Source organism: Macaca fascicularis, chromosome 18, assembly GCF_037993035.2.
Source record: "Macaca fascicularis isolate 582-1 chromosome 18, T2T-MFA8v1.1".
NCBI lineage: Eukaryota > Metazoa > Chordata > Mammalia > Primates > Cercopithecidae > Macaca > Macaca fascicularis.
The window spans coordinates 63295638-63323213 of NC_088392.1; the positions used below are offsets into that span (position 1 = coordinate 63295638).

The window sequence follows — 27576 nt, forward strand, 5'->3', positions numbered from 1 at the left end:
TCAATAATAATTTAATTGTACATTTTAAAATAACTAAAAGTTATATTTGGATTGTTTGTAACACAAAGGATAAATGCTTGAGGGGATGGACACCCCATTCTCCATGATGTGGTTATTATGCATTGCATGCCTGTTTCAAAGTATCTCATGTACCCCATGAATATATATACCTACTATGTACCCACAAAAATTTTTCAAAAAAGCAAAAGAACGTCTAGATGGAAGTGTGACATCTAGGTGTTCTTTTTCTAGAACAAGAAACAAAAAGAACACACATGATAAATAGGCCCACTTTGACATATCGTTTTCTCCCTATATTAAAACTAGTTTTATTCCTGCATGTTTTTCCCCCCAAAAATACATCTTTATTTGTTCATCTGTATTTTCAAGACAAAATCTAGTTTTCATGTTAGTTTAGATTTAGAAGCAGACTTTGTCACTATCACACATCACACTGGATCTGTGAAGGTGAAGGCCACTCTGCTAGCCACAGACATCTCACATTTGCATCCCTGCCAGAGCCTTTGATGGCCAGATGAGTCATACTGGATATCCTAATGTGAAATAACTTAGGGCGGGACTCCGGATCATACGCTCAACTTCCAGTAACTTCTCACTTACCCAAAACTTAGTCTCATCATAGACAGAAACCCTCTCCCTGGAAAGCCCTTTCTCACTTATTTTTCATCCTGTATCCTTGGGACCTGGTAGCATCCCAGCCACAGGTCAACATTCAAAAGTTTGTTCCATATATAAATTAATGATTGGGTAAAATATTGTATTCAGAGGTCAGATCCTCCAAAGAGCGAAGGGAAAATAATTGAGTAACGTTATTCAAATTATAAAGCTAAATGTAAAGGCTGGGCTGGTTTCATTGCATATATTTTCATGTATAACCTTATAGATAGAGACTGTATTTATCCCTCTATCCCTACAGAGAAGAGCCCTGAAACTCTGAGAGGTTAAGTGGCTTCACCTTAAGTCAGTCTTCTTTGGGAAATGGGGTAAGAGCCGGGCCTCCAGCTCCCACTCTGACTCCACGATGCTTATTGTTTCCTCCTCTTTGATAACAATGGTTCTCTTTATTTATTTATTTATTTATTTATTTATTTATTTTCTATTTTTTGAGACAGTGTCTTGTTCTGTCACTCAGCCTGCAGTGCAGTGGCATGATCCTACCTCCCAGGCCCAAGCCTTCCTCCCACCGAGTAGCTGGGACTACAGGCACACACCACCGTGTCTGGTTAATTTTTAATTTTGTATAGGGACGGGGTTTCACCATGTTGCCCAGGCTGGTCTTGAACCCATGGGCTCAAGCGATCTACCATCCTTAGCTTCCCAACGTTCTGGGATTATAGGCATGAGCCAGGGCTCCCAGCCTGATAACGATGGTTCTCAAACTTAGGGGCAGGTTAGAATCAACTGGGACTCAATAACAACAACAAAAAATTGCCTGCCCCTACCCCTCAAAGATTCCTTTTTTTTTTTTTTTTCACTCTATTGCCCCAGCTGGAGTACAGTGGTACAATCACAGTTCACTGCAGCATAAACCTCCCACGTTCAAGCAGTCCTCCTATCTTAGCCTCTCGAGTAACTGGGACTACAGGTGCATGTCACCACACCTGGCTAATTTTTTATGTTTTTGTAGAGACGAGGTCTCACTTTGTTGCCTAGGCTGGTCTCAAACTCCTGGCTCAAGTGATCCTCCCTCCTTGGCTTCCCAAAGTGCCAGGGTTATAGGCATCAGCCACTGTGCCCAGCCCAAGTGGGCTCTTTGGATCCCAATTGTGTTGGTCTGGGGCAGGTCCTGGGCACAGGATTTTTTAATGTTTCCCATGTTCAGCTGTATAATCCAACACACCCCTTTTGGAACTGTGTTCTCAGAGTGGTTTTTAGACAAAAGGTCAAATTGTCTATGATATTTCAAGCCACTTTCTTCTCAAGGCAGCCTTTACCTTATTCACTAGCCAAGGGCATCTCCGTTAGTGCTGGGACATGGGTTACCCTTGTGGAGCCCTTCAGCCCCCAAGGCAGCCAGAGCTCCAGGCCAGTCACTTCCTGCCGTGAACAAAATTCTTGCTACCCTAGTGTCATACAAATACGGCACCATCATTTTCTGTGTGTGTCATGACTTGGAACCGTTTGGAAAGGACCGCCTTGGACTGGGCAATGGGATAAGTGGGTCTTGTTCTTATTTGCCTGTGGGTTTCTGAAGTCCTTTTCTTTCAGGCCCATATGTCCAGTGTACAGGTCTGCCTGCAGCCAGGGACAAAGTTGACTTTGGACCAGTGACCTTGCCACTTGTCTGATGGCTTGCTGTTTGTACCTATGAAGAGAAAGTTGTTAGCAACAGTCAGTGACCAGCTTCGATCCTTGCACGATGTGCCCACCAGAAAGAATGGTGCACTTGACAACGCTGGGATATTGAGGGCCACTCCCCAGGCTGGGGGGATTGAGGCCCATGGCTGTGTTAGTCACCACCCTCCTGCTGTGCCCTCCTTTCTTGTTGCTGATGGAACAGTAGACCCCAAAACACCCCGCCAATGCATCAACCAGTGCAACACTCAAGGTTCACACTCCTACACGGAACACGCATAAGCATGCATGCATGCACACACACACCAATCCAGGAAACTTTGTTTAAATTTTTATTGTAAAAATATGCCCTCTGGGCCAGGTGCGGTGACTCACGCCTGTAATCCCAGCACTTTGGGAGGCTGAGGTGGGCAGATCATTTGAGCTCAGGAGTTTGAGACCAGCGTGGGCAACCTGGTGAAATCCTGTCTCTACTAAAAATACAAAAATTAGCTGGGCATGGTGGCATGCACCTGTTGTCCCAGCCACTTGGGAGTCTCAGGCATAAGAATCGCTTGAGCCTGGGAGGCGGAGATTGCAGTGAGCAGAGATCATGCCACTGTACTCCAGACCCTGGGTGACACAGCAAGACTCTACCTAAAAAAAAAAAAGACCTCCAAATCTATGCCCTAGGTTTTAAAACAGATAATAGATCCACCAGTAGTCTTTGGTGCCTGGCATGGAGCAAATGCTTGATAAATATTTGTTGAATGTGAATGAATTTTGCTTAGTATCTCCCTTTATGTCCTGGAGCAACTCAGCCACCCCAGGACAGTTGCAGCGTGAAAGTCAAACAGTTTGAGTCTTAGGTGCTAGAGTAGCCTTAGGACCTGCCTGGCCTAGTTTAATATGGGTAGCAAAGATTTACATCGTTTTTAATTCAAGGCACAAACCAGAAAGGATTTTTCTGGTCTCACTATCCTGGAGGGAAAGAGCAATGGACCAGATTAACAGAAGAGTGATCCCTGCCTTCAGAGTGCTTTCCTCCAGTTGATAGCTTTTCCCTAATCCCCCTGTATCAGGGTCATCTCAGGGTACTTCAGACGATGCAGATTCCTGAGTTTCCACCTGCTGTTTACTTAATCTATATCTCCCAGGTTGTGAGGGAAATCTTTAGTTTTAATAAGTTTTCCCGCAATCCACATGCCTCTCCAGGTCGGAGCACCTGAGCTGCAGAGAAAGGTGATGACATGTAAACGCGTCACCGTGCAGTACCGTGGGCACCATGGTGGTGTGGCAGCAGACTCACTGGCAGAGTGAGGGCTTTCCTATTGACTCTGGCACGATCCACGTCGCTTGGGACAATAATACTGACTGTACTCGTTTTTGATCAGTCATGAATAATATCATTGAGCAACACCCCAGGCATTTTTGCTCTATTTTTTTCATCGTATTTCGAGTTTACCCTCATCATACCAGAAAGAACTTTTATAATAATAAACCATGTGATCGAATTACTTGTTTGAAAAATTCATAGGCATTTCATAGAAGATTCAGATAATCTCTTACAACGTTAACATGTGACAAATATGCTCCACTTTACTGTGTCTTGAGAACAGTTCCATTCAAAGGGGTTTAATATTTTAGATGTTATTTCAGACAGCCCAGCCCACGAATCTCACGCATCTCCTTTCAAGGATATCTGTGCTATATGTATGCTAGGCTGGAAGAAAATCCCGTACAAGTTATTCTCAAGCTGGGGAAATGTTTTTTATTAGGCCAATGTGGAAAATAACCTTTGTCCCCAATTCCCAAAAAGAAGCATTTATTCACACCCCAAAACCATGATGTTATAATTTTCATTTAAATATTCAGGATTAAAAAAAGAAAACAGGCCAGGCACAGTGGCCTGGAATCCCTACACTTTGGGAAGCCAGGCAGGAGGATTGCTTGAAGCCAGAAGTTCAAGACCAGTCTGGGAAACACTGGAAAACACTATCTCTGAAATAAATAAATAACCCAGACTTCCTATGAGTAGTATCAGAAAGTCCCTCTGAAAGAGATCTCAAGGGTCCACAAAACTGCCACATAAACGCCCTCCACTGAAACATGAGCTATGTTAGGAGAAGAGTCTGGGCCACCACATCTACCAGACAGTTCAGTCTATTATTATTATAGAAATCGCCTATAAAAATACCATTTCTTTTTACTAAAAATGCAGGATTTGTAGCCTCAGTTCGATGAATTACCAACATTTGGCTTCTGAAAGATGACTCTCAAGCTGCCTGGAGATAGGAAGTGGTGACAGTTTGTCCCCAAAGCAGCCAGCTGCGTGGGTGCAGAATGTTTTCTGTGCTGCCTTTCAAAGGTACCCAGGATGGTGCTGGTCCGGGCAGGGGATGAGAGTCAGGTGTAATCTTACAAGATGTGTGTTTTTCATGCATTCATATTTCAAAAGTAGGCACCTGGAAGCTCCAATCTGATGGCAGTGACATTTGCAAATGAAAATGTTTTTTAAAAATCATGTTTCAGTGCCACAATCGTATCAGCTATTTGCCCGACTGTCTGAATCTATTCAAGACGTGGTATCAGTGGAAAAGACACTGTCGCTGGATAATGGCTCCCTGCTGCTACCGAGTATCAAATGCCAAGTGTCAGTTTGCTTAGTAATAACATTGCTGTTTATCTTTTCCGGTGGTAATGATTATTTTTATTCTTATGCAACTTTTCTTATTGTGTTCTCCATATTCAGAAGATAAATTACAACCGTACATAACAGCTAACCACCACTTTCAAACAGTGGCAAACCTTGCCAGGCTGGGAGGGCTTCATAGCTGAAGGGTGAATTTGAGCTCGCCCAAACTTGTTTCTGTGATCGGAGCCGAGTGTGTTCCAGAACTCCCACCCAGCCTCATTAAACGTGGTGAGGCCCCTCCGACCCCGCCAAAAATTGATTTTCAAAAAAAAGCTAAAAAGTCCTGAGGGCTTTAGAGCTTAGCTAAAAACGGAAAACTCTTCTAGTCCGAAAGCAACACAAACAGTCAATATAAAAGAAAAAAAAAAATAATAACAATGCTCTTTTAAGTGTATCCCACGGATCTGTAATCTTAGGGGCCCTAAAGAAGGTACTTTATTAAAACATCATCATTTTGATGATACATTGCAGAAGGAACAAAATAGCATGAAGGTTGGAATTCAGAGAAAATGGACTGGAATAAAGGTTGTTGTAACAACTAAGAAAACCTAGGAAACCACGTTAAAAAAAAATGAAGTTCCATTCTTCACCCTAGCTTGATGTCTCTAACGATTGGAAAAGCTGAACGGGGAAGATATGGTTTGGATTTCCAAGTACACCAGGTGTCAGGCTCTGGAGGAAGCCACTGAGAATTCTTTATGCAGATTCTTAAATGAGAAAAGTATTTCTTTCGCACCCAGGCCTTCTGAATGAAAAGCTAGTGGAAACCACAAGTTATGGGAAGTGAAGTCATCAAACTACTACCAAAACTTGTCAGTGTCTATACATGATCATCTTAAAAGGAAGAGGAAAAAAATGAGGAATCCTTGTTAGCTGGGAAACTTTTCTTTCTTTCAATGATTTTCAGGTTAGGGCTTGGTTCTGTTCTTTGTTAGAGGGGTAGGGAGAAATATTGATAGATATTCCTATCACCTAGCATGGCTATGGACTGGCTTGGGGCCTCTGGGTAAATTTTTGAACTCTGATAAACCACGACTAAGCCTAGAAGGGCGTAGACGGTTGCACAAGACACACACCTACAGACCGCGCATTGTTGGCCACAGTGCACCCAAGGGCAGAATGCTGTCAGCGCCTTCTTGGGTATTTCCCAACCACACACACCCACAAGTGTTGTCTTTGAATCATGAGCTGATATAAACTTAATATTTTTCACATGTCATTTTGATTTGGTGACTATTTAAATAAGCTTGCGACATAAATTAGAAACCTTAAAAGCTTCTCAGAGCATAAAGCCTCATCCTCCACGGTGATTTGAAGAAGCAATTAGACATTCTTAAAATGTTGGGTATAGATTCTTTAAAATGTCTATATACTTTTGAAGTTGTGTATTAGGATTCTTGTCCAATTTTCAGCTTTCTGTCCTCCTTTTCAAGAGATATAGCTCACCGTCCTGAGGCTGTCTCCTGCATTTGACTTGGTCATTGCAAGGCGTAGCTTCTGAATGTGTTTTTAAGCTTCCTAGTCACTCTAACATCATAAACGACAGAATAATTCATTCCTTTTCATTCATCCAACCACGTTTCAATACTGTAAATATTTGAAGAGAGATTCTGTTGACTGATACCATCAATGAAGTTTTGTGTGTGTGTGTGTGTGTCTGAGTATGGAGGGATAAAGTAGGGGTGTGAAGGAATCAGGGTAGATTCAGTTATTTGCTTCCAAATATCTTCTGTTAGGTGTCCAAAAAGTATTTACTTAGTCTGTAAGTAAATTACATCTATTTTCTAGTTCTCTTTTTCTGAATTAAGCACTGTGTTAAGCCTCTGGTTTTTCACATATAGGTAAAAAGCAAAAGGTTTAAATACTTTCATTGTAGGCTGTTCTTTTGCTGGCATGATTGCAAGTGGGAAAAATTGTAAAATTGAAAATACATACAGCTGGCTTGGCCATACTCCTCTCATAGTGCCATATAATTAATCTGACGTTTTTATATGAAGTGACCGCAGTGACATGTAAGTTAATTCTAACAGTCTGGAACAGTAAAACACCAAGGGAAATAATCAAAAAATAGGGAGAGATGGGGCCACCTGGAGAGCAGCAGTCACACGGGGATGGGCCCAGAGTCTGTTCCATTTGTTAGAGCTGTTGACACCACAGATGAAGAATCAAGAATGTTTCTTCACACAGGAAGGCCCCAGTCCAGTAGTTAGGGTTGCTAATACTGAGAAACCCAGGAATAGGAATAGTCCTTCCAACGCAGATTAAGTTCATTGGGAACACATGCAAAAGAGTTTGTTCTGTAACAAAAAGCACAACTGCGACATGAAGAAAGATTGGCAGGAGGTGCCAGAGCAGGAAAGGAGCTGGGACTTCTGGGACAGACGGACACTGTGAGTCAGGGACAGCTTCGAGCATGGGCTGGCCCTCACTCTTCAGGGACAATAGACTATGTAGCTCAGAAACCCTTGGCAAGTTACTCGATGGCTCTGTAACTCAGTTTCTCCATCAGGAAAATCAAAATACTTTATAGAGCTGCAATAAGATTAAATCAGGGCCGGGTCCGGTGGCTCACACCTGTAATCCCAACACTTTGGGAGGCCAAGTGGGGCAGATCGCTTGAGGTCAGGAGTTCAAGACATGGGGGCCAACATGGTGAAACCCCATCTCTACTAAAATACAAAAATCAGCTGGCCATGGTGGCGCACACCTGTAATCTCAGGTACTCAGGAGGCTGAAGCAGGAAAATCACTTGAACCCAGGAGATGAAGGTTGCAGTGAGCCGAGATCATGCCACTGCACTCCAGCCTGGGCAAAAAGAAAAAAAAAAAAAAAAGATTAAATTAGATAATCCATAAAGTTTTTAGCGGAGTACTTGATATGCTTAATACATGTTGGCTATTTTAACATTTTTTTCTCTGAATAGTAATTATTATTGTGAAATGGAAGACAAATTATGGAGTTTTAAATTAAGAGAAGAGACTAAGGAGTGTGTCAGAAATACCTCCAAATATAGAACAGTGTTGGGAGGAAGGTGGGCGTGGGCTGTGGGGGCAGGCTCTGTGCATATGTTCGTGCTCGCCTGCCCAAATAAAAAGTAAGGGAAAACCTAAACAGAAACTGTTCTAGCTGAAAAAATACTAAATTGGGCTTCCCAGGGAGGTTACGATGATCTGATCCTGGACTGATCTTACACAAATAGCCATTTGCCCTAGAAATCATGTTTAAACACTCAAGTCAGAGAACAGGCCCAGGTGATCTTAAAAGTTTTCTTTCAATTCAAGACGCATGCAGGATTTTCTGTTCAGTCAGAACTCTGTTTTGGCATAGCACATCGTCTCCCAAGGATGCACATCTGTCAGCATTTACCAAGGCCATGCACAGTGCTTTACTGAGCAGTAGAATGGCCACAGTGAGGATGTGGGTCCCAGCTGGACCCTGTGGTCCAGCCGCCTGGTTGTGAAATGTGGCCTCACTGTTGATTAGTTGGCCAGGTGTCCTTGCCTGTAAAACGGGGATAACAGTACCTACCTCATGGAGGTGTCAAGACTCTATAGTGTGCCCCGCACAGATGAACACTCAGTTCAATGTAGGGCTTATTAGATATCCACTTACTCCTCATGAGAACTATTTGAGGTAGGTATTATCCCATTGCTCAGGTGAAGAAATCAAAACTCAAGGCAAGTTTCAAACCCAGGTCTATGGGTCTTGGAGCTGAACATGCCAGGAAGTTCCTAAGACATGACTGAAGGGCTGTGCCAAAACTCTTGTGAATAATGGTGCCCTTACCTACCCCGCTCAGGTCAATACTGAGAGAAATGCTCTTCACTGGCTGTGTCTGTACCTCGCCCATCACACATCATGTTCTTTCCTGCCTCCGTGGCCTCTCTCCAGCTGAGCCCTCAGGCTAAATTCTCTTCTCCAAGCCCCTGTGCACTTCCCCTTACTCCAGACCCTGCAGAGTCATCGCCTCCAGCAGGAGGCCTGCCCTGCCTGCCTAGGCCAGCTGGTTCCCTCTCCTCTGTCCTTCCATGACACCCAATGGGACCATATCATGCCCAGTTTAAGGCCCCAAAGAGAACAGGGAACATGGTGGGCATTCAGTAAATGAAGAAACAAAAAGTCTACTTATGTCAATTCTTAAAAAGTTCAGTTTCATTGTAATAGTACTTTTCATAGTAAAAAGGCAGTATAACCCTCTAATTTTTAAAAATGTTCTAACCACAGTCAGGGGAGGATTAATAAGCTTACTGGAGAATCAGCTACCCCTGAGTGGCCCTGTGATGGATTCTCCACAATGCCGAGTTCCTGACTTGTTATTGCGCTCATACTTTTTCTTATATTTCAAACTTGCCTTTCCTTTCTCCCCTACTTTCTTCAGTTCTATGTATCATTTAAGAAAATGATGCCACCTCAGGGAACAGGTACTAGAAACATTATATCCTCATAAGTAGATATAATTTGTTTTGTTTGTTTTTACTTAGAAGGTATTTCCCCCTTCTCTTAAATTACTTCTATCCATTTCTGTAACAAGCTCTGACTTAATTTTTATCTGTGTTCATGAAATATAGATGAAATTTCTTGAGTCTGGAAATCTTAAAGAGCTATTCCTGGAATTTTTAACAGTTATAATACTTTAAACAAATTAAATGCTGTTTATGATAATGCAGACTTCTGAAACAACTAATTGACTAATGATATTTTTTACACTATAATTATCTCCAGCATAGCATTCTCTTTTCTAACAGAAAAACGTTTTATTATGGACATTCAAAAATATTTGCAAACACAGGGAGAATACAATATTGAACCCCTATTTTTCCAAACGTTTCGTGTATTAACCTACCATTTCCTTCCCTTCCACCCACTTTGTTTCGTTCCTCTCTCATCTCAGCAGAAAGGAGGCAAAGGAACCCTTTGTTTGCAACACCATCTCCTCTTTCCAGGACTCCTTCCCTTCCTGCTGTCCTGAGTTTAGGTTGCACCTGTGGTGTCAGCTCTGCACATGCCTCTTATGTGCACACACACACATACACACACACCATCCCCATTGTGCATGCACACAACTTCCACACCTTCACCCAGCCTCCACCCTGGATTTATCTATCTTAGGTTTCAGACATTAGGAAAAAAAGTTGGTTGGGAATGCAAATTAGTAGCCATAAAAATGTATGAAGCTACAAGTGCTTCCAAAAACAAAATGGTTCAATGGAAATATACTCATTAGGCCAGGCATGGTGGCTCATGCCTGTAATCCCAGTACTTTGGGAGGCTGTGGCGGGAGGATCACCTGAGGTCAGGAGTTCAAGACCAGCCTGGCTAACATGGTAAAACCCCAACTCTACTAAAAATACAAAAATTAGCCGGGCATGGTGTCAGGTGCCTGTAATCTCGGCTACTCAGGAGGCTGAGGCAGGAGAATCACTTTGACCCGGGAGGCAGAGGTTGCAGTGAGCCGAGATCATGCCACTGCCCTCCAGCCTGGGTAACAGAGCGAGACTCACTCCCAAACAAAAATGAAAAAGAAAAGAAAGAAAAATACTCTTTAAATCAGATTTTAAAAAGTAATTTCCTGCTGAGTGGTGGGCTCACAGCAGATTGTTCTTCTGTTTTGCTGCTTCTTCACCCTCTATACTTTTCCCGTTGACAACATGAGCAGGTATCACTTTTGTAATTAAATATCTCCAAATGCTAAAGATGGCATTTGTAAGCAGCCTCTGAATCTCTTGGCCAGTAAAATAAATCTGGACCGGAATCTAAATGAAATCTTTTCCTAAAATCCAAACCTTATTTCCCATGGCTTGGAAGCCTAGACGTAGAGGAAAAAAGGCATTTCTTGGCAAAGGAGAGCCAAATGGATAAAAGGGCCCAACCACCGGTGCCCTTCCCTTTGCACTTCTTTCCCCAGCCTCACCCCTGAGCAGGATGCATCCGCCCGCTCTGGGTTGGTCGATCCTGCAGCAATGCAGATGAGCCCTCCCTCTGTAATTACCACGCATGGACCGCAGGGGAGAGTTGGAAGGATTAACCTGCCGGCCTCTCGGTAAAGCTGGGCCTGGTGTTGAGTTACATGCCTTGGTGCATGAGGTGGCATGGGGTGCCCTGGACAGCGCAGTATGGGAAGGGTGGGGTATATAGAGCCTGGAGCCAGAAGGCAGCTTTGGCAGAGTTGGCAGCCTCTTCAAGCTAAACTTCCTTAGCTGTAAAGCGACAAATCCCATAAGAGTTTTCAGGATTAAGTGTAGGGACACAGCATATAATGGAACAAGAGCTGCAAGGTAAATGGAGACGGAGCCTCACGTATACTACTCTTCTCAGAGGTTTCCATTTCCCTGGGAGTCCTCTTTCCCATCCCTCCTCAGACCTCTTTACAGTTGTAACAGCAGTTTGAAAGGAACCTAAGAAGTCTTGGGGTGTTTCAGTTTGGTTTGGTTCTGTTCAGTGTAGGGTATCTTCTCAGTCTACCAATGATTTCCTTGACCTCATTGTAAAGATTAAATGAGATACAAACCCTTAAAGCAGCCAGCTCACTCTTTGGCACATAATGCTATTCAATGAGTAGTAACTGGCATTAAAGCCGTTGTCTCCCGTAGGCTTGAACTTGACCATTGTGCCGATCACCACAGGGGCAGCATGCTGAGGTCTGGAGCCAGCTCTGTGTCTATCCAGCCATGCGCCCTTGAGTGTTATATATTTGGGACTTGGTGTCTCCATTTGTAAATGAGAGGCTGAATTTGGTTGTCCTGGAGATCCTTCACAGTTTGAGAAAGTATGCTGTGACACTTCAGAATGACAGGGTGTCCATTGAGATTTACTTGCCTCCTCTTTCGTCTCTCTGCTCAACCTCCTTTACACTGGTTGTCAACTCAGTTGAGACTTACAGAGTTTTTTTTAAAGAAATACAGATGCCTGGGCTTCATTCCCGACCAATTACATCAGAATAGCTGGAGGTGGGGAGCCAGCATCATTATTTTTTCAGAGTTGCCCAGGTGATGCCACCGTGTAGCCAGGGTTAAGAACCACTGCATTATGCAAATGACGTAGTCAAAGCAAGGCAAAACAGACAGGATTTGGGTAAGCCAGAAGCTGTGTCTGTGAGAAGGTGTGATTTCAGATGTGGCATCTTGACTCTGTCTCACTCCTAAATGTGCTCTTTTACTTACTGTCCCTGACAACATAGCCTGACACCAGTCCCCATTGCCCTTGAGACCAAATCTAAACTCCTTGACCCGGCTCACATGGCTTTTTACAATCTGGCTTCTGCTGCTCCAGCCTCGTTTCTCAGCCAGCCTGACTACACCCCAATAGAGAGTAATCACGTGGCAGGGTTTGGCTACAAGCCTTTGTATCTTCCCCACCCTTCTCCCTGCTTACCTAACCTTACCTCCCGCCCCTGTACCTGGCCAACTTCTTCTCCTTCAGGTCTCCGATGAGCTTTCTCTTTCTTCCCTGCCAACCCCAGATTGAGTTAGGTGATCCAGGTGCACCTCCTGAGCCCACTGTACATACCCAGTGACACACTTGATCACACTGTACCTGACCTGCACTCCCAGCCCCGACGACTTAAATTCCACAAAAGCAAGGACTGTGGCTGATTTACTACTGCATCCCCTGTATCTGGCATAGTGAGCCCCCACTAATACTGGTGGAAAGAGTGAATGAGTAACTGAATGATTACACAAGAAAGAAAGAAAGAGAAATTCTTAAGAACCTGAGTCACAGGAAATTAGAGAAATCAGGTTCATAAAATGAATGAATACACAAGAAAAAAATTCTTAATGAATGATTCACACTAAGCCAAATGTAGGATCCTAGCCCTATACTCTCTTTGACTTAAGACTATTCTTTAATGCACAGTATGGACAGCACACGATGCCAGGGAGAGTGGAGAAAACCAGACTCACTTCCCACCAAATAAGCTTGGTTTCCTCAGAGATTAGGTCTTGCATTACTTGCTCTATAAACAAGAGTAATCAACAGAGCACTATTTTTTTTTTTTTTTTTAAGACAAAGTCTCGCTCTGTTGCCCAGGCTAGAGCGCAGTGATGCGATCTTGGCTCACTGCATCCTCCATCTCCCGGGTTCAAGCAATTTCTGCCTCAGCCTCCAGAGTAGCTGGGATTACAGGTGCACACCACCACGCCCGGCTAATTTTGTATTTTTAGTAGAGACGGGGTTTCACCATGTTGGTCAGGCTCGTCTTGAACTCCTGACCTTGGGATCTGCCTGCCTCGGCCTCCCAAAGTGCTGGGATTACAGGCATGAGCCACCATGCCCGGCCTCAGAATGCTAATATTAAAAAGCTAGTATTAACAGTGGAATTCAGTATCTGTTGTTTTTAATGAACTTTTTTTAGTGAACATATTTTTAGTGAACTTTCTAATCTTACTAGTTTATGAGATATGTACAGTAAAATAATACAGTGTTTGAGATATACCTCAGAATTACCAGTTGAAAGGAGAGTGAGGCACAGAGGTAGAGTTGAAACAAAATTAACCAGGAATTGACAGCTTTTGAAGCTGGTTGATGGTCATATGGGGGTTCATTCTATTATTTTCTCTGCTTTGGCATAAGTTTGAAATTGTTCAAAATAAAATGTTTTAAAAAGTAAAAAAAAGTTAGTTAAAATAGTAATGATCATCCTTAAAAAACAAAAAGAAATTGGTGGAAGAAAGTCATTCTCAGCATTGCCACTTGATTCAATGAGTGAAAAAAAAAAAAAAAAAAAAATTCCAAAACCAGCCATACGTCGTCTGGAGCCAGCTTGGTCTTGGTTAGTTGGAAAACAGGAATGTTCTCCAAGGTTAGTAAACTGTAATGAGTTCCACATAGTTTTCAGGCACCAGAGTTTACAAATCACTGCAGTTTGATTTGTAACTCCATTCACATGTCCACAAGAAATACAGCCTGTGCCGATTTTCCCCATTATTTGCTTAGCCAAACAATACTTTTCCACAACACAGCCCTGCAATCTCAAACACCACCCAGGGACGCCATTTTACGACCCTTGGCACCACATGTCCCCTCCGCCGTGTTTTCACAACTCCAACGTTCCTCCTTTTAAAGTTGGCAGAAATCAGCAGCCCTGCGTTTCTTGTCATTACTCCTAATGTTTGTTATTTCCAATGGGGAACGTTTTCTTCTCCGAGAGGCTTTCACCTCCGCCAGGCCTGTGCCTCTGCGGCCCAAGCGCTCATCCCTTCCAGCCCTTTCCCCTTTCTCTCCACAACCCTTGCCGGCTCGGCTCCCACGGAGCCCACGCGGCCTTTCCTGCCCTGGCAGCGCGCGTTTTTCAGCCCCTTCCATCAGGTCTGGCCGAGCTGGCCGCCGCGTTCCTTCCCACGGCCTGGCGGGGGCCTGCGGTTCCACCAGGCAAGGGGGCCCCAGACAGGGCCTGGGCCTTGCTTGCTGCCCTTTGACTGGACCCCCTCATGAGAAAAATTCCCTGGCTAGGGTTCCTCTTGTGCTGGGTGGAATCCAGGCCTTCCTCAGCTTTTCGTCTCCTCTGATCTTGGTGGAGGCCGCCTGAAGAGTCCAGTTCTCCCCACTCTCTCTCCCGCCCGGACGGCCAGGCGGCTTCTAGGTTACTCGCGGGCCAGCTCTGCAAGTTCTCGCTTCGCCTCTCCCTCCTGCTCTGCTCTTTGCAGCTTTTTTCTATTTTAACTACGTTGGAAGTGAAGATGCTTCATTGTATCCACACCCGATGTTGTTTTTTATTCTTGGTTTTTGCATCCTAAAAACCATTTAAATGACACTTCTCTCCTATTTTTAGAAAGGTCTATAAACAATGCACTTCCAGGATTGTTCCTTTTTCTCCTTAAATCCTGTGCCTTAGCACTTGCAGTCTTCTAAGAGTTGCTTTTATAGAAATTTTTGTTGGCTGGCTTGGAATACTTTCTATTGCTGTGCATTTTTTGAGCTCACCATGAGCACACTGAATTTCCTCATCAACCCCGAGAAAAAGTTAAAGTTATTTTATAAAACAAAGTGAGACTTAATTTTTAAAAAGAAATGGAGACAAAGAAGTCGATTCACCTAGATTACAGCTAGTAACTAGCCAAACCCCATTCTCATTCCGCACTCCTCAGTCCTGATTCCTTTACACGTTCACTCCGTATAGGTTTATTAATCACTCATTCTGTGCAAGCGTACATCCAAGTCTAGACCTGAAAATGAGAGTTTATCTAAAAATTTAAAAACAGGATTTTTAAAAGAACAAAATACCTACTTTTCCTCTCTTAGTAAAGTGACAGGATCACTGATACTGACTTATTTCGGTATAGGTGCTTGGATTTCATTGTAAAATTCTCACTCCCCGAATATATGGCAGAAATAAAACTCTAGACCATAAGCTTTCATTCGATATTGGTAATTCTTTTCATTCCGATTGTTGTAAGGGAGGCCCCTCTAGGACCAGACAGACTGTGCACAGATCCCCCAATGCTGCTTAACTAGTTGGGCAAGTTAGTCATCTTTTCAAGCCTATTTCTTCATCTTTAAAATGAAGATAATGGGTTTGTTACATATATAAAGTACTAAGGATGGTACAAGGCATCTGGAAAGCACTTAATATAGCTCCCTTTTCTTCCCCTGTCAACTGGAAATTTATCATGTTATTAAGAGTGAAGAGTAAAATGTTTTAATAATAGGCAAACAAATCTCATTCTTTTTCATCCTGTATCAAATTGTCCTGGAAACATTAGAAGTAAGTGACTAAGCATAGTTTAGTTTCAAGCCTACTGTTTGATTGATGTGCCAGTGAGAAATGAATGACTAGGTGGCATGCAGTGAAAGAATCCCAGAAAGGTTGTAATCCACACCCTAGATAATCACGGGCAATTCATGGAAAGTTGGATAAAACAGTAGCTCAAAAATATTTATTGAATTTTAGAAAATAACCCTACCATATGTACTTGCTTTCCTCTTTGCCCTTACTGCCTTCAGAGTAAGGTAACATGGGTTTTTAAAAATGATTTTAAAACATGAGTTTTAAAATTATCTTTAAAAGATTTTTGTTGAAACAAAAATTCACATGCCTTTCTTTTGGGGGAGAGAGGAAAGTAGCTTTCCTACTTGTTTGTTTGTTGTATTTTAAGAGGGGTGGAATTATTGATTTATCATTACACCTGCCCCACTTCAACCTAAGATTAGAAAATGTATAATTTCAAGATCTTCAGAGCAACAGAATGATGTTATTCCAAATCAGAGAGAGATTTGTTAGGAGATCAGCAAAAGCTTTTCGTTAAAAAATGGAGCCCTTTGCCTGCCCACACTGTTAATGAAAGTAAAATGTACCTTTTGGTACAGGAACTGATTTCTAGTGTGTAAATTCTATTCTATTCTCTGATATGGAATGTTTGCATGTCATTAGCCAGCCCTCTGTGTTTTCACAGTATAGATATGACCACCTTCTATTAACTGAGCATATACTAATGTGTATAGGTTCAGCCTTTATTAATGGGATAAATGATAGATGCAAAACACTTGTAACTGCAGCACACCATACAAATGTTCATTCCAAAATTGGGAAAAGCATATTATGGATTCTTGTTTTTAAGCGTAGTTACTCATGTTCCTGAACAGGTCATATTTTGGGGGTGGCCAAATATTTTTTTGTAATGATGCGTGGCTGTTAAAAATGCTTGTTGCTGAGACCTAAGAAACTGTAGTGTCTATTGTTATTGGAAAACATATTCACCTAGATGAGTGGTATTTTAAATTATTCTTTTTTTATCATTAAATGTAGGTGTCAACATATAGACTTTGCCTTATTTTTAGAAAGTTTGGGATTCATGGGTGACAAAAACTCAGAAAACGATTTCTTAAAAACAAAATTGCTTTTTTAGTAGAACTGTTTCAAAGACACTTTGGAGCAATAACATTTTTTAAGTAGCAGAGAAGCTTGTTTTAAGTAACACGGGGAAAGATGTGACCTTCCATTACAGTGACAGCAGTTAGCCATAATCACCACGTCAGGAACATTTTCTTTGCAGGTGAAAGACAGTGAATAAAAGAATTTATTTGACAGAGCCTAGGACTATTTTGAATGGTCTCATCCTGAGATATTTATCAAGCAGGGACCAACACTTTGCAGACAATCGTGATTTTTCCCTACTGCCATCTTCAAAAGTGCTACCTTTGACAGTGATAAAAGTCACCTCTTAGTCTCAGTGGCTGAACAATTGATCTAATTGTCTTCACTGTTCCCTCTTTTCTATCACAGAATCGGAAGACTTTTTGATGGTACAGAGCCCATTGTTTTGGACAGTCTCAAACAGCACTATTTCATTGACAGAGATGGACAGATGTTCAGATATATCTTGAATTTTCTACGAACATCCAAACTCCTCATTCCTGATGATTTCAAGGTGAGGGATCCATGTTAAATCACCAATAGCATAAATATGTGATTTTTTTTATGTGCTCCAAAAACATATTTCTAGTTCTACATTATTAACATACACCAACTCGAAAGGTGCCAGAGTTCTCTTTCACATGGTTATGCTGTATTCATGAAATAGTGGATATGGTCATTAAACTTCTACATGACTAAAATAGGATCACTTTGCATTTAAAGAATTGAATTATAATTCACTTGAACAAACTGAAAAGGAGTTGATTAAATTCAAAGCTCATTTCTGATATGTCTTAGAGAGCTAGAGAATAAAAGAAAACTTTCTTAGCTTAATGAAGACTTCCCCTCCCCGCTCCCAGAAATCGAAAGCATACATGAACAGTAAAATTTTAGAATTGTTCCCTTTACAGTTAGAAACAAGTGTTAAGGTTAGTCACGCTGAGATAGCCCACGTTGTGCTGGTAACTCTAGGCAATGGAGTCAGACAAGGAGAACAAATAGAAAGTGTTAATATTAGAAGGGAATTTACGAAAATGTAATTTTTGCAGCTGATAATGTTTCTTCAAATGGATGATTCTAAAGAGCCAACTTAATGCTATTAGAACTTATAAAGAACTCATTAAAGCAGCTCAATTCAGGATCAATATACAGCTTTTTTTTTTTTTTTTTTTTTGAGACGGAGTTTCGCTCTTGTCTCCCAGGTTGGAGTGCAGAGGCGTGATCTTGGCTCACCGCAACCTCTGCCTCCTGGGTTCAAGCAATTCTCCTGCCTCAGCCTCCTGAGTAGCTGGGATTACAGGTGCCCACAACCACGCCAGGCTAATTTTTCCTATTTTTAGTAGAGATGGGGTTTCGCCATGTTGGGCAGGCTGGTCTCAAACTCCATACCTCAGGTGATCCGCCTGCCTCAGCCTCCCAACATGCTGGGATTACAAGTATGAGCCACTGTGCCCGGCCAGTCAATAGCCTTTTTAGAGAATAGCAAGAGCCAATTGTAAACTATAATAGAAAAATATACAGCAAAAATTATAACAGCTAGGAATAAACCTAACAAGAGACAAGCAAAGGCTGATTAAGAAAACCACAAATCTCTCCATACAACTGTAAAACAGTTGAATAAATGAGGAAACATTCTAGGTTCCTGGATGGGAAACCTCAATATTGTTAAGATGTCAGTTATCCTCAAATTATTCTGTATAGTCAGGACAAACCCACTTAAGTAATAGAGTTTTCAAAATGAAATTTGAACCATTTATAAAGTTTGTGTAGAAGAAAAAAAAGTGTAAGGATAGCTAAAAAAAAAAAAAAGTATTTCTGGTCATAGTGATGGTGATAAAGGTGGGTAATGTGGATGTGTCCTACCAATGTCAAAACAGACTTTCGAGCTATGTTAATTTAAAGGTGTGGTTCTGACAGCGCTGAAATATACAAATCAATGGAGAAGAGTAGGGTCCAGAGATAGATGTACAGGTACACAGGAATTGGATGTACTATAAAGGTGGCATTTCACATCAGTGGGAAAAGAAAGCAGTAGTCAGTAATAGGCGCTGAGACGATCAGCACTGAGACATTTGAGGGAATTGTAAAGCCAGAGCCCTGCCCTACATCATAAATTCACAAAATTTCAAAAATAAATACAAAAACAAGGGCAATAAAAGTATTAGGAAAAAATACAAAGAAATTTCTTTTTTTTTTTTTTTTTTGAGACGGAGTCTCGCTCTGTCGCCCAGGCTGGAGTGCAGTGGCGTGATCTCGGCTCACTGCAAGCTCCGCCTCCTGGGTTCACGCCATTCTCCTGCCTCAGCCTCCCGAGTAGCTGGGACTACAGGCGCCCACCACCTTGCCCGGCTAGTTTTTTGTATTTTTTAGTAGAGACGGGGTTTCACCATGTTAGCCAGGATGGTCTCGATCTCCTGACCTCGTGATCCACCCGTCTCAGCCTCCCAAAGTGCTGAGATTACAGGCTTGAGCCACCGCGCCCGGCCCTGAAATTTCTAAAAGTATAATTTTGAGGCAGAAAGGGCCTGTCTAAATGAGACTTCCTACCCAGAAGCTATCCTTTAAAAAAAAAATAGTTGAGTTAAAGACATCATATACAAATAAAAGATAAGTGTCAGACCATAAGAAATATTTGCAACAAAAGATGAATACCTGTCCTAAAAGATCTATCTTAAAAATCTATAAGAAACATACAAACAACCCAGTGGAAAAAATTTTTTAGCTATGAACAAAATTTTCCCAAAGAAAAAAACAGAAATTGGCATTAAACATTTGAAAAGGCATTCAGTCTCTTTTGTATCAAAGAAACAAAAATAAAATGAGATACTCCCTTTTATCCATTAGATTGGCAAAATTTTAAAAGATGTATAATATACAGTGTTAGTTCCCTAACATACAGTGTGGTTGGAAGTAAAAATCATTAAACATTTTTGCAGGACAATTCAGCAGTAAATATTAAAGTTTCAAATACACATACACTTTGATCTGCTAGAAATAGTCACATAAATATATAAAGATATTTATATGTAGGATGTTTATTATAGTCATGTTTATAATAGCAAAAACTGGACTTTCTAAAAAAGAAAGTTCAGCAGTGGCAAATGGTTACAAATATTATAGACTATCCATACTATGGACTAGTTTGAAAGATGTGTTAGATCTATATCTGTTGATATGTGCGGGGGAAATCCCATAATTCCATGATTCAGTGAAAATATTAAGTTGCAGAACCATATGTGTAGTATGTTTCTATTTATGTAAAAGATCAGGTATGTATGCATATATAAATGCATAGAAAAAGATCCAGAAGGGTAGATCCCAAGTTCATGAGAAGCTCAGGGGCCCCTTATTTATCTTCTCCTTCAGGATTTTGAACAGTGGGGCACATGCCAAGGATTATTAGCCAAATGGAAAAGAGAGCACAGAGGAGTTGCATCATGTGCATATTTATTTTACATGGAAACAACTATATGCAACTGGCAAGAAAATAGAGAGAGTGTAATAACTGCAGCCAGTGAATGAGCTTCCCGCAGCCCTGGAATGAGCCTGAGGAAGGCGCAGGAGCCCACTGCTCCCAGCCAAGGGCAATTCCCAAGGCCCCCTCAATGGCGTGCATCTCACTGCACTGAGCTTGATTCCAGGGTTTGAAGACATGCGGGCTTGGTTTGTGCAACATGGCTCCTAAGCAAAAGCCGCTTCATCAGTAGTGATCTCTTCCAGCTCAGGAAAGGAAGCATATTGAGGAGCGATTTCTTTTTTATTATTATTATTGTTGCTATTTTATTTCAAGTTCTGGGATGCGTGTGCAGGACGTGCAGGTTTATTACATAGGTAAACATATGTCATGGTGGTTTGCTGCACCTGTCAACCCATCACCTAGGTATTAAGCCCTGCATGCATTAGTTATGTATCCTGATGCTCTCCCTCCTCCTACCCCTACAGGCCCCAGTGTGTGTTGTTCCCCTCCCTGTGTCCTTGTGTTCTCATTGTTCAGCTCCCACTTATAAGTGAGAACATACAGTTTTTGGTTTTCTGTTCCTGTGTTATCGTTTGCTGAGGATAATGGCTTCTAGCTTCATCCATATCCCTGCAAAGGACATGATCTCGTTCCTTTTTATGGCTGCATGGTATTCCAAGGAGCAGTTTCTAATATGGTACCTTCCTAGAGGCTGTTCAAGGATAATTTTCAACGTAGTGTATACAGTTTTTTCTTGGCATGACAACTTTTGAACCTCTTTCCTGCCTTTTTCTCCATGCTACTTTATTAATTTGAGCAAAAATTTTATCCAGGGCTCTCAGATCATAGCTGAATTAGACAGCACTCTGCAGGCCCAAGGCCAAAGTGCAGTCTCTACCTCCAGCCCTCAGTCTGCACCTGGGGTCACACACTCTCAGACATGATCAAGGGAACTGACTGGGTTTAGACAGCAGCCCCACGTCTTCGAGGCCACGGCTGATGAATAGCATAGTTGAAGAGAGCAGGCCAGCATCCCACAGCAGCTGCAGGTGAAACAGAGAGACCTAGGGAGAGAACGAGGCCTGTTCTCAAAAGCAGATGCTTGCTGCACGTGGCGACAGGAAGAGGAGTCAGGAAGCTGGGTCCCTGCTCAGGGCACAGATTCCAGCAGTGATCGGCCGCTAGTCCAACCTGGCGCCACCAATGTCAGGCGCTCCCCAGTCAGCTCTGGACCCTTTCCCACTTTGGGGAGCAAGTAAGCTCTTGTAGAGAGAAGGGCCAAAGCATGATGTGGAGAGGTGGGGGAATGACTTCTTACTCTCTCATCTTTTCCTAGAGGAAAGGCAGTAGAATTGGAAAGAGGTAAGGGAGAATATTTCACTTTTAGTTCCATATGCTTTGGTATGAATTTTATCATTAGTTTTTACAATGAGCAGGCATTCACATAGGACTTAGGTCATTAAAATAAAACAATAAAATAACAATTTTAAAATAAAGTTGTCAAAAAAGAAGTCAAGTCGTCACAGCTACAGACATGTATACTAGTAAGGAAAAACTGCCATAGGATTTCATATTTTTTGCTAAGTTATATATGGCCTGGACTTCATCAGGAGAAGGTTTGGTTAGTACAAATATGAAAATCACCTCATGTTTAGCTGATCGCATTTCCAAATACTGACTCAGAATCCCTGCCTGGATAGTTCATTCGCTCTTTAAACTTTACATGCCCAAAAATGAGCTCCCTCTGCCTGCCTCCCCCTCTGCCACCACCACCACCAAGAACAAAATCTGCTCCTCTTCCTTTGTATCCTATCTCGGTAAAAGATGCCAGATCCACCTACTTGCTCAAGGAAGGAACCTGCAGTCCTTCTGGACTTTTTCCTCTTCTTTGCCTCCCACACGTGATCTGTCAGTGCGTCCGTCATCTTAACCTCCTGGACGCATCGCGAATCAGTCCACGGCCCTCATCCTACCTCCCTAGCCCAAGGCCCAGCAGCTCTCTGGACTCCTTGGAATGGCTTCATAATTGGAGTCCACTCTCCCACTCTTAACCCCTTTTTGACTCATTCTCTGCATGGAAACTGAGATGCTTTTTAAAAATTCAACTTTTAATTTTGACATCATTATAGATTTGCATGCAGTTGTAAGAAATAATAGAGATGCTGTGTTACCCAGCTCCCCCCAGTAATAACATCTTGCAAAATACTATCACAACCAGGATATTGACAGTGATACAGTCAAGGTTCGGAACAGTTCCATCACCACAAGGATCCTTCCTCTAGTCCTTTGACAGTTACACCCACCTCTCTCTCTCCCGGCCACTATCTCCTACCCCATCCCTGACCATGTGACACTTTTTAAAAAGGATACTGTATCAGGAGTTGCTCCTGCTTGAAACTCTGCAGGGACTTTCTCTTGTTCCTGAAACTGTGGAATGAAGAAGATAAACCAAGCTTTTCAAGAATTAAAGTTAGTTCGACTCAGAAGTCTTACTGAGGTCCTACACAGGATTTCAGCCCACAGCTTGTATACAGGCGGTGGAGGTTCAGTACTCGGAAAATCACATGATGCTTGCTCAGACGCCACAAGCAGAATACATCGAGCTTTGGGTGTAAGAGTACAGCATGTTATAGATTACAGAAGCGTCCTCACCAACCTGTCAGACGTTATCTCATATGGAAGAAAAGGCAAGGACTAGGGTCATGTATCTCTTAAGGAATGTAGTGACTCAGGCAGGAGACCTGGGGGGGCCGTATGCTCGGCTCTGTTGTGTCTTCAAGGCATTTTCCTGGAGAGCTGCACGTCCTCCCAGAGTCAGAGGGTCAAGCAGAAATGAGCAGCCACGGCTTCTTCCATTCATTCCTCTGTCTCACAGAGCAAAGCACCACATCCCTGTCACAGCCCACAAGGCCCAGAAGGCTCTAGCCTCTGCCCACCTCACCCACTCTCACCCTCCACATGTCCCTACAGGACTTCTCTCTGTCCCTCAGACACACCCTCCTCTTGCCCCCTGACAAATGCCCCTCTGTGCGCCTACACAGCCATTCCCCTGGCCTTTACTGGAATTCAGGACTCATCTTTTTCACCACATCCCCCAGCAAACCTACCTGGGCCCAGTGTAGCTTAGGCTCACCTGTACCCCCGATTCTCCATGCACACGCAGTGCGTCTATCACTCACTGTGCAGCACCATCTGGCCAGCTGTGAGGTAGGGATGCTTCCGGCCACGAGAGTGGGAACAGCCAATGAACAGTGGCTTACACTATTGGAGATTCATTTTTCTCACGTGAGAAGTCAGAGGCCTGTGGTTGTTGGCAGAGGTATCTGCCCAGCAATGTTATCAAGGACCAGGAGGCTTTCTGTCTTTTCGTTTTGCCATCCTCAGTGTTGACATTCTGGCCTCATGCCTGTCACCTCAAGATCATATGGTGACTGCATCACGGCACCAGGCATCGCCATTCCAGGCGTCACATCCTCAGTCAAGGCAGGAAAAAGGGGCAGACAGCTTTTCAACTCACAAGACTCTGTCCTTGTCAGACAATCCCACAGAAGACTTTCCCTTTGTGGCTCATTGGCCAGAACGGAGCCTCCCCTTGGTGGCTGAGAAAGGGATTTTTTTTTTTTTTTTTTTTTTTTTTTTTTTGCTTATTTTTAGCCTCTGTAGTAAGAGAAATAGGCAAGGGAGAGAGGTTGAAATGGCTGTTAGGGAAGCTAGCCAGCAGCATCTGTCCCACACGCTCAGCACCTGCCACATATTAAGCATGTAAATATTTGTGGCATGAGTGAATGAACGCATGGATGGGTAAATAGATGAGTGGAGTGAGGTTCACATTCAAACTAGGCTCTGGCTCCCACAGTTCATCTGAAACCTGCTGATCTACTTTCTGATGTTTGGACTCTGGATATTTTGTGTATATATCTTCACTTCCTTGCTGCATTTTATAAAGTTCTTGCAGGCAAGGACTTTTTTTTTTTTTCTTTTTTCTTTTTTTTTTTTTTTGAGATGGTCAGTGTTGCAATCTTGGCTCACTGCATCCTCTGCCTCCCAGGTTCAAGCGATTCTCCAGGCAGGGACATTTTTATGTTTTTCCAGAGGATATTGTGTGTTGGGCACATAATCATTGCTTAGTATTAATTCATTGAAATACAGCAAAAAAGGGTTAAAAGAGATGCAGGAAACTGCAATCTAAATGTGAGTAGGCAATGCACTTCTTTTCAAAGTTATATAGGACTAAGTAGAAAATATAAAACAGGTATATAATATCATCATTGTGTGCTGCTTATCAGAATAATATTAATTTATAATTCCCATTATTAAAAAGGATGCAGGCTGCAGGGAATCACAAACGAATATATTGGGAATTACAGTTAGAAATGATAATAGCCATTCATTTTTAGTTGCAGTATGTTCCAGAAACTGAGCCAGGTATTTTAGGCATGTACTTTGGTTTAACGCTCAGCACATAAACCTACATAGCAGTTGTTATTTTTCCTCCAAGAGCATTCAGGTTAGATGCTGGGGAGGGAAAAACGTCCACACGGAGTTCAGCTGCGGCCGGTTTCCTTAAGGACTCACCCGCCCACCTGCCGAGGATTGGCACAGCTGCTTCTCTGCACCTTTTGCGTGCTTCCTGAGGATTCCAGAGCCTTTAAAGACCTGCTATTTATCAATCCTAAGTACCAAACACACCCTTTAATTGGCTAAGGATTTAGCTGTAACCCACGCTTGAGGAAAAACAAACAAAAGCATGTCAAATGAAACTCACGTATCCCAGGGCCTTAAAACATTTCCCACAGAACCTCTGGGTGACAGGCTGTAAATTACAGTACCGGGTGTTCTGGAACCTGGGAGGGGCAGCGGAAGCTGAAGGGGTCCTTCCGCTCTGGTGGCTGGTGATGGAACTGCATCAGCAGGAGCAGTGCAGTTTACAGGAGTCACAAATACAGGTACACAGAGGAGCTTTGAGTCTGTGCGTCCCGAACAGTACTATTGGTGCTTTCTTCCTCGTCAGAGTTTTCTCTTTTACCTGGGAGGGACATGGTTTTTGGGGTTTTTTGGTTTCTTTGAGGTCTTGCTCTGTCGCCCAGGCTGGAGTGCAGTGGCGCAATCTCGGCTCACTGCAACCTCTGCCTCCCGGGTTCAAGCAGTTCTCTTTCCTCGGCCTCCCAAGTAGCTGGAACTACAGGCGTGTGCCACCACGCTCGGCTAATTTTTACATTTTTAATACAAACGGGGTTTCACCATGTTGGCCAGGCTGGCCTCAAACTCTTGACCTCAAGTGATCTGGCTGCCTCAGCCTCCCAAAGTGCTGGGATTATAGGTGTGAGCCACCGCGCCCAACTGGGACATGGTTTTTTGCATGAGGAGAGAATCTCTTTCACTACGTTTGCTGGGGAGAATGTTTGTTGATTACCTGCTTCTCTCCCTAGCCGTTTAATACTGCGTGAGCAAGTGCATGCAATCCTGAGAAAACAAGATCCTCCACCCCTAAAATCTCATTCTGCAAATGTGCTGTCCAAGCTGGATACCCATTTCATCTTTGAGATAATTTCATATTTTAGAACACCATTTCAGTGGCAGCCGCTTGTGTCCTGGCTTCCATGGAAAGCTGTTGAGATCTGGTCTCTGCATAAGTGACTGCAGAGCTTTTCTGCAGTGTTTTATTATGGACATGACTGCCCCTCTTCCCTTAATTTTCCCCTCCCTCCAGTTTTACTGATTTGCTCATTTTTGCTTTATGCCCTGCACATGCACATGTACGCATGCATATTCACACATGCACACATGTGGTTGCAGCTCTCAGCACACCAAGAGTCTAGAGCTTTGGCCCCATTTTTTATGGAGAACCATACAATTCTCTCTCTCTCTCTCTCTCTCTCTGTAGCCTTGTATCTTTAATGTTGTCTTTGGTAAGTGTCCCCCATGTTGCTCACATCTTTCATGTTCTATCTGTATGAATGTCCACCATTCCTAGACATAGACAAATTTTCTGGCAGGCAGCTCCCAACTTACCTAGCCCTGGATATGTTCAAAAGTCTATTGGGTATTTTTTAAATTAATTTAAAAAAATTTTTTTTTTTTTTTTTTTTTGAGACAGAGTCTCGCTCTGTCACCCAGGCTAGAGTGCAATGGCACGATCTCGGCTCACTGCAACCTCCACCTCCTGGGTTCAAGTGATTCTCCTGTCTCAGCCTCCCGAGTAGCTGGGATTACAGGCACCCACCACCATGCCCAGCTAATTTTTGTATTTTTAGTGGAGATGGGTTTTCACCATATCGATAGGCTGATCTTGAACTTCTGACCTCAGGTGATCCACCCACCTCAGCCTCCCAAAGTGCTAGGATAACAGGCATGAGCCATTGTGCCCAGCCTTAAAAAAATTTTTTGAGACAGGGTCTTGTGCTGTCACCCAGGGTGGAATGTAGTGGTGCAATCATAGCTCACTGCAGTCTCAGCCTCCCAGGCTCAAGCAGTCCTCCCGACTCAGTGCCCCCGCAGTAGCTGGGGCTGCAGGCTTGCACCACCACACTCAGCTAAGTTTTTTTTTTTTTTTTAATTTATTTTTTATTATTATACTTTAAGTTCTAGGGTACATGTGCATAATGTGCAGGTTTGTTACATATGTATACTTGTGCCATGTTGGTGTGCTGCACCCATCAACTCGTCAGCACCCATCAACTCGTCATTTACATCAGGTATAACTCCCAATGCAATCCCTCCCCCCTCCCCCCTCCCCATGATAGGTCCCGGTGTGTGATGTTCCCCTTCCCGAGTCCAAGTGATCTCATTGTTCAGTTCCCACCTATGAGTGAGAATATGCAGTGTTTGGTTTTCTGTTCTTGTGATAGTTTGCTAAGAATGATGGTTTCCAGCTGCATCCATGTCCCTACAAAGGACACGAACTCATCCTTTTTTATGGCTGCATAGTATTCCATGGTGTATATGTGCCACATTTTCTTAATCCAGTCTGTCACTGATGGACATTTGGGTTGATTCCAAGTCTTTGCTATTGTGAATAGTGCTGCAATAAACATACGTGTGCATGTGTTTTTATAGCAGCATGATTTATAATCCTTTGGGTATATACCCAGTTATGGGATGGCTGGGTCATATGGTACATCTAGTTCTAGATCCTTGAGGAATCGCCATACTGTTTTCCATAATGGTTGAACTAGTTTACAATCCCACCAACAGTGTAAAAGTGTTCCTATTTCTCCACATCCTCTCCAGCACCTGTTGTTTCCTGACTTTTTAATGATCGCCATTCTAACTGGTGTG

General features: G+C 42.8%; 1 protein-coding gene across 8 annotated transcripts in view; it reads left to right on the forward strand.

Moving 5' to 3' along the window:
- KCTD1 (potassium channel tetramerization domain containing 1) overlaps window positions 1–27576 on the forward strand; it is a 200444-nt gene that overhangs the window by 160432 nt on the left and 12436 nt on the right. For all 8 annotated transcript variants that reach the window (XM_065533966.2, XM_065533968.2, XM_065533969.2 and 5 more), the window contains one exon: window positions 17211–17355. In XM_065533966.2, the coding sequence (XP_065390038.1) occupies window positions 17211–17355 (145 nt within the window). The remainder of the gene's footprint in view (window positions 1–17210; window positions 17356–27576) is intronic.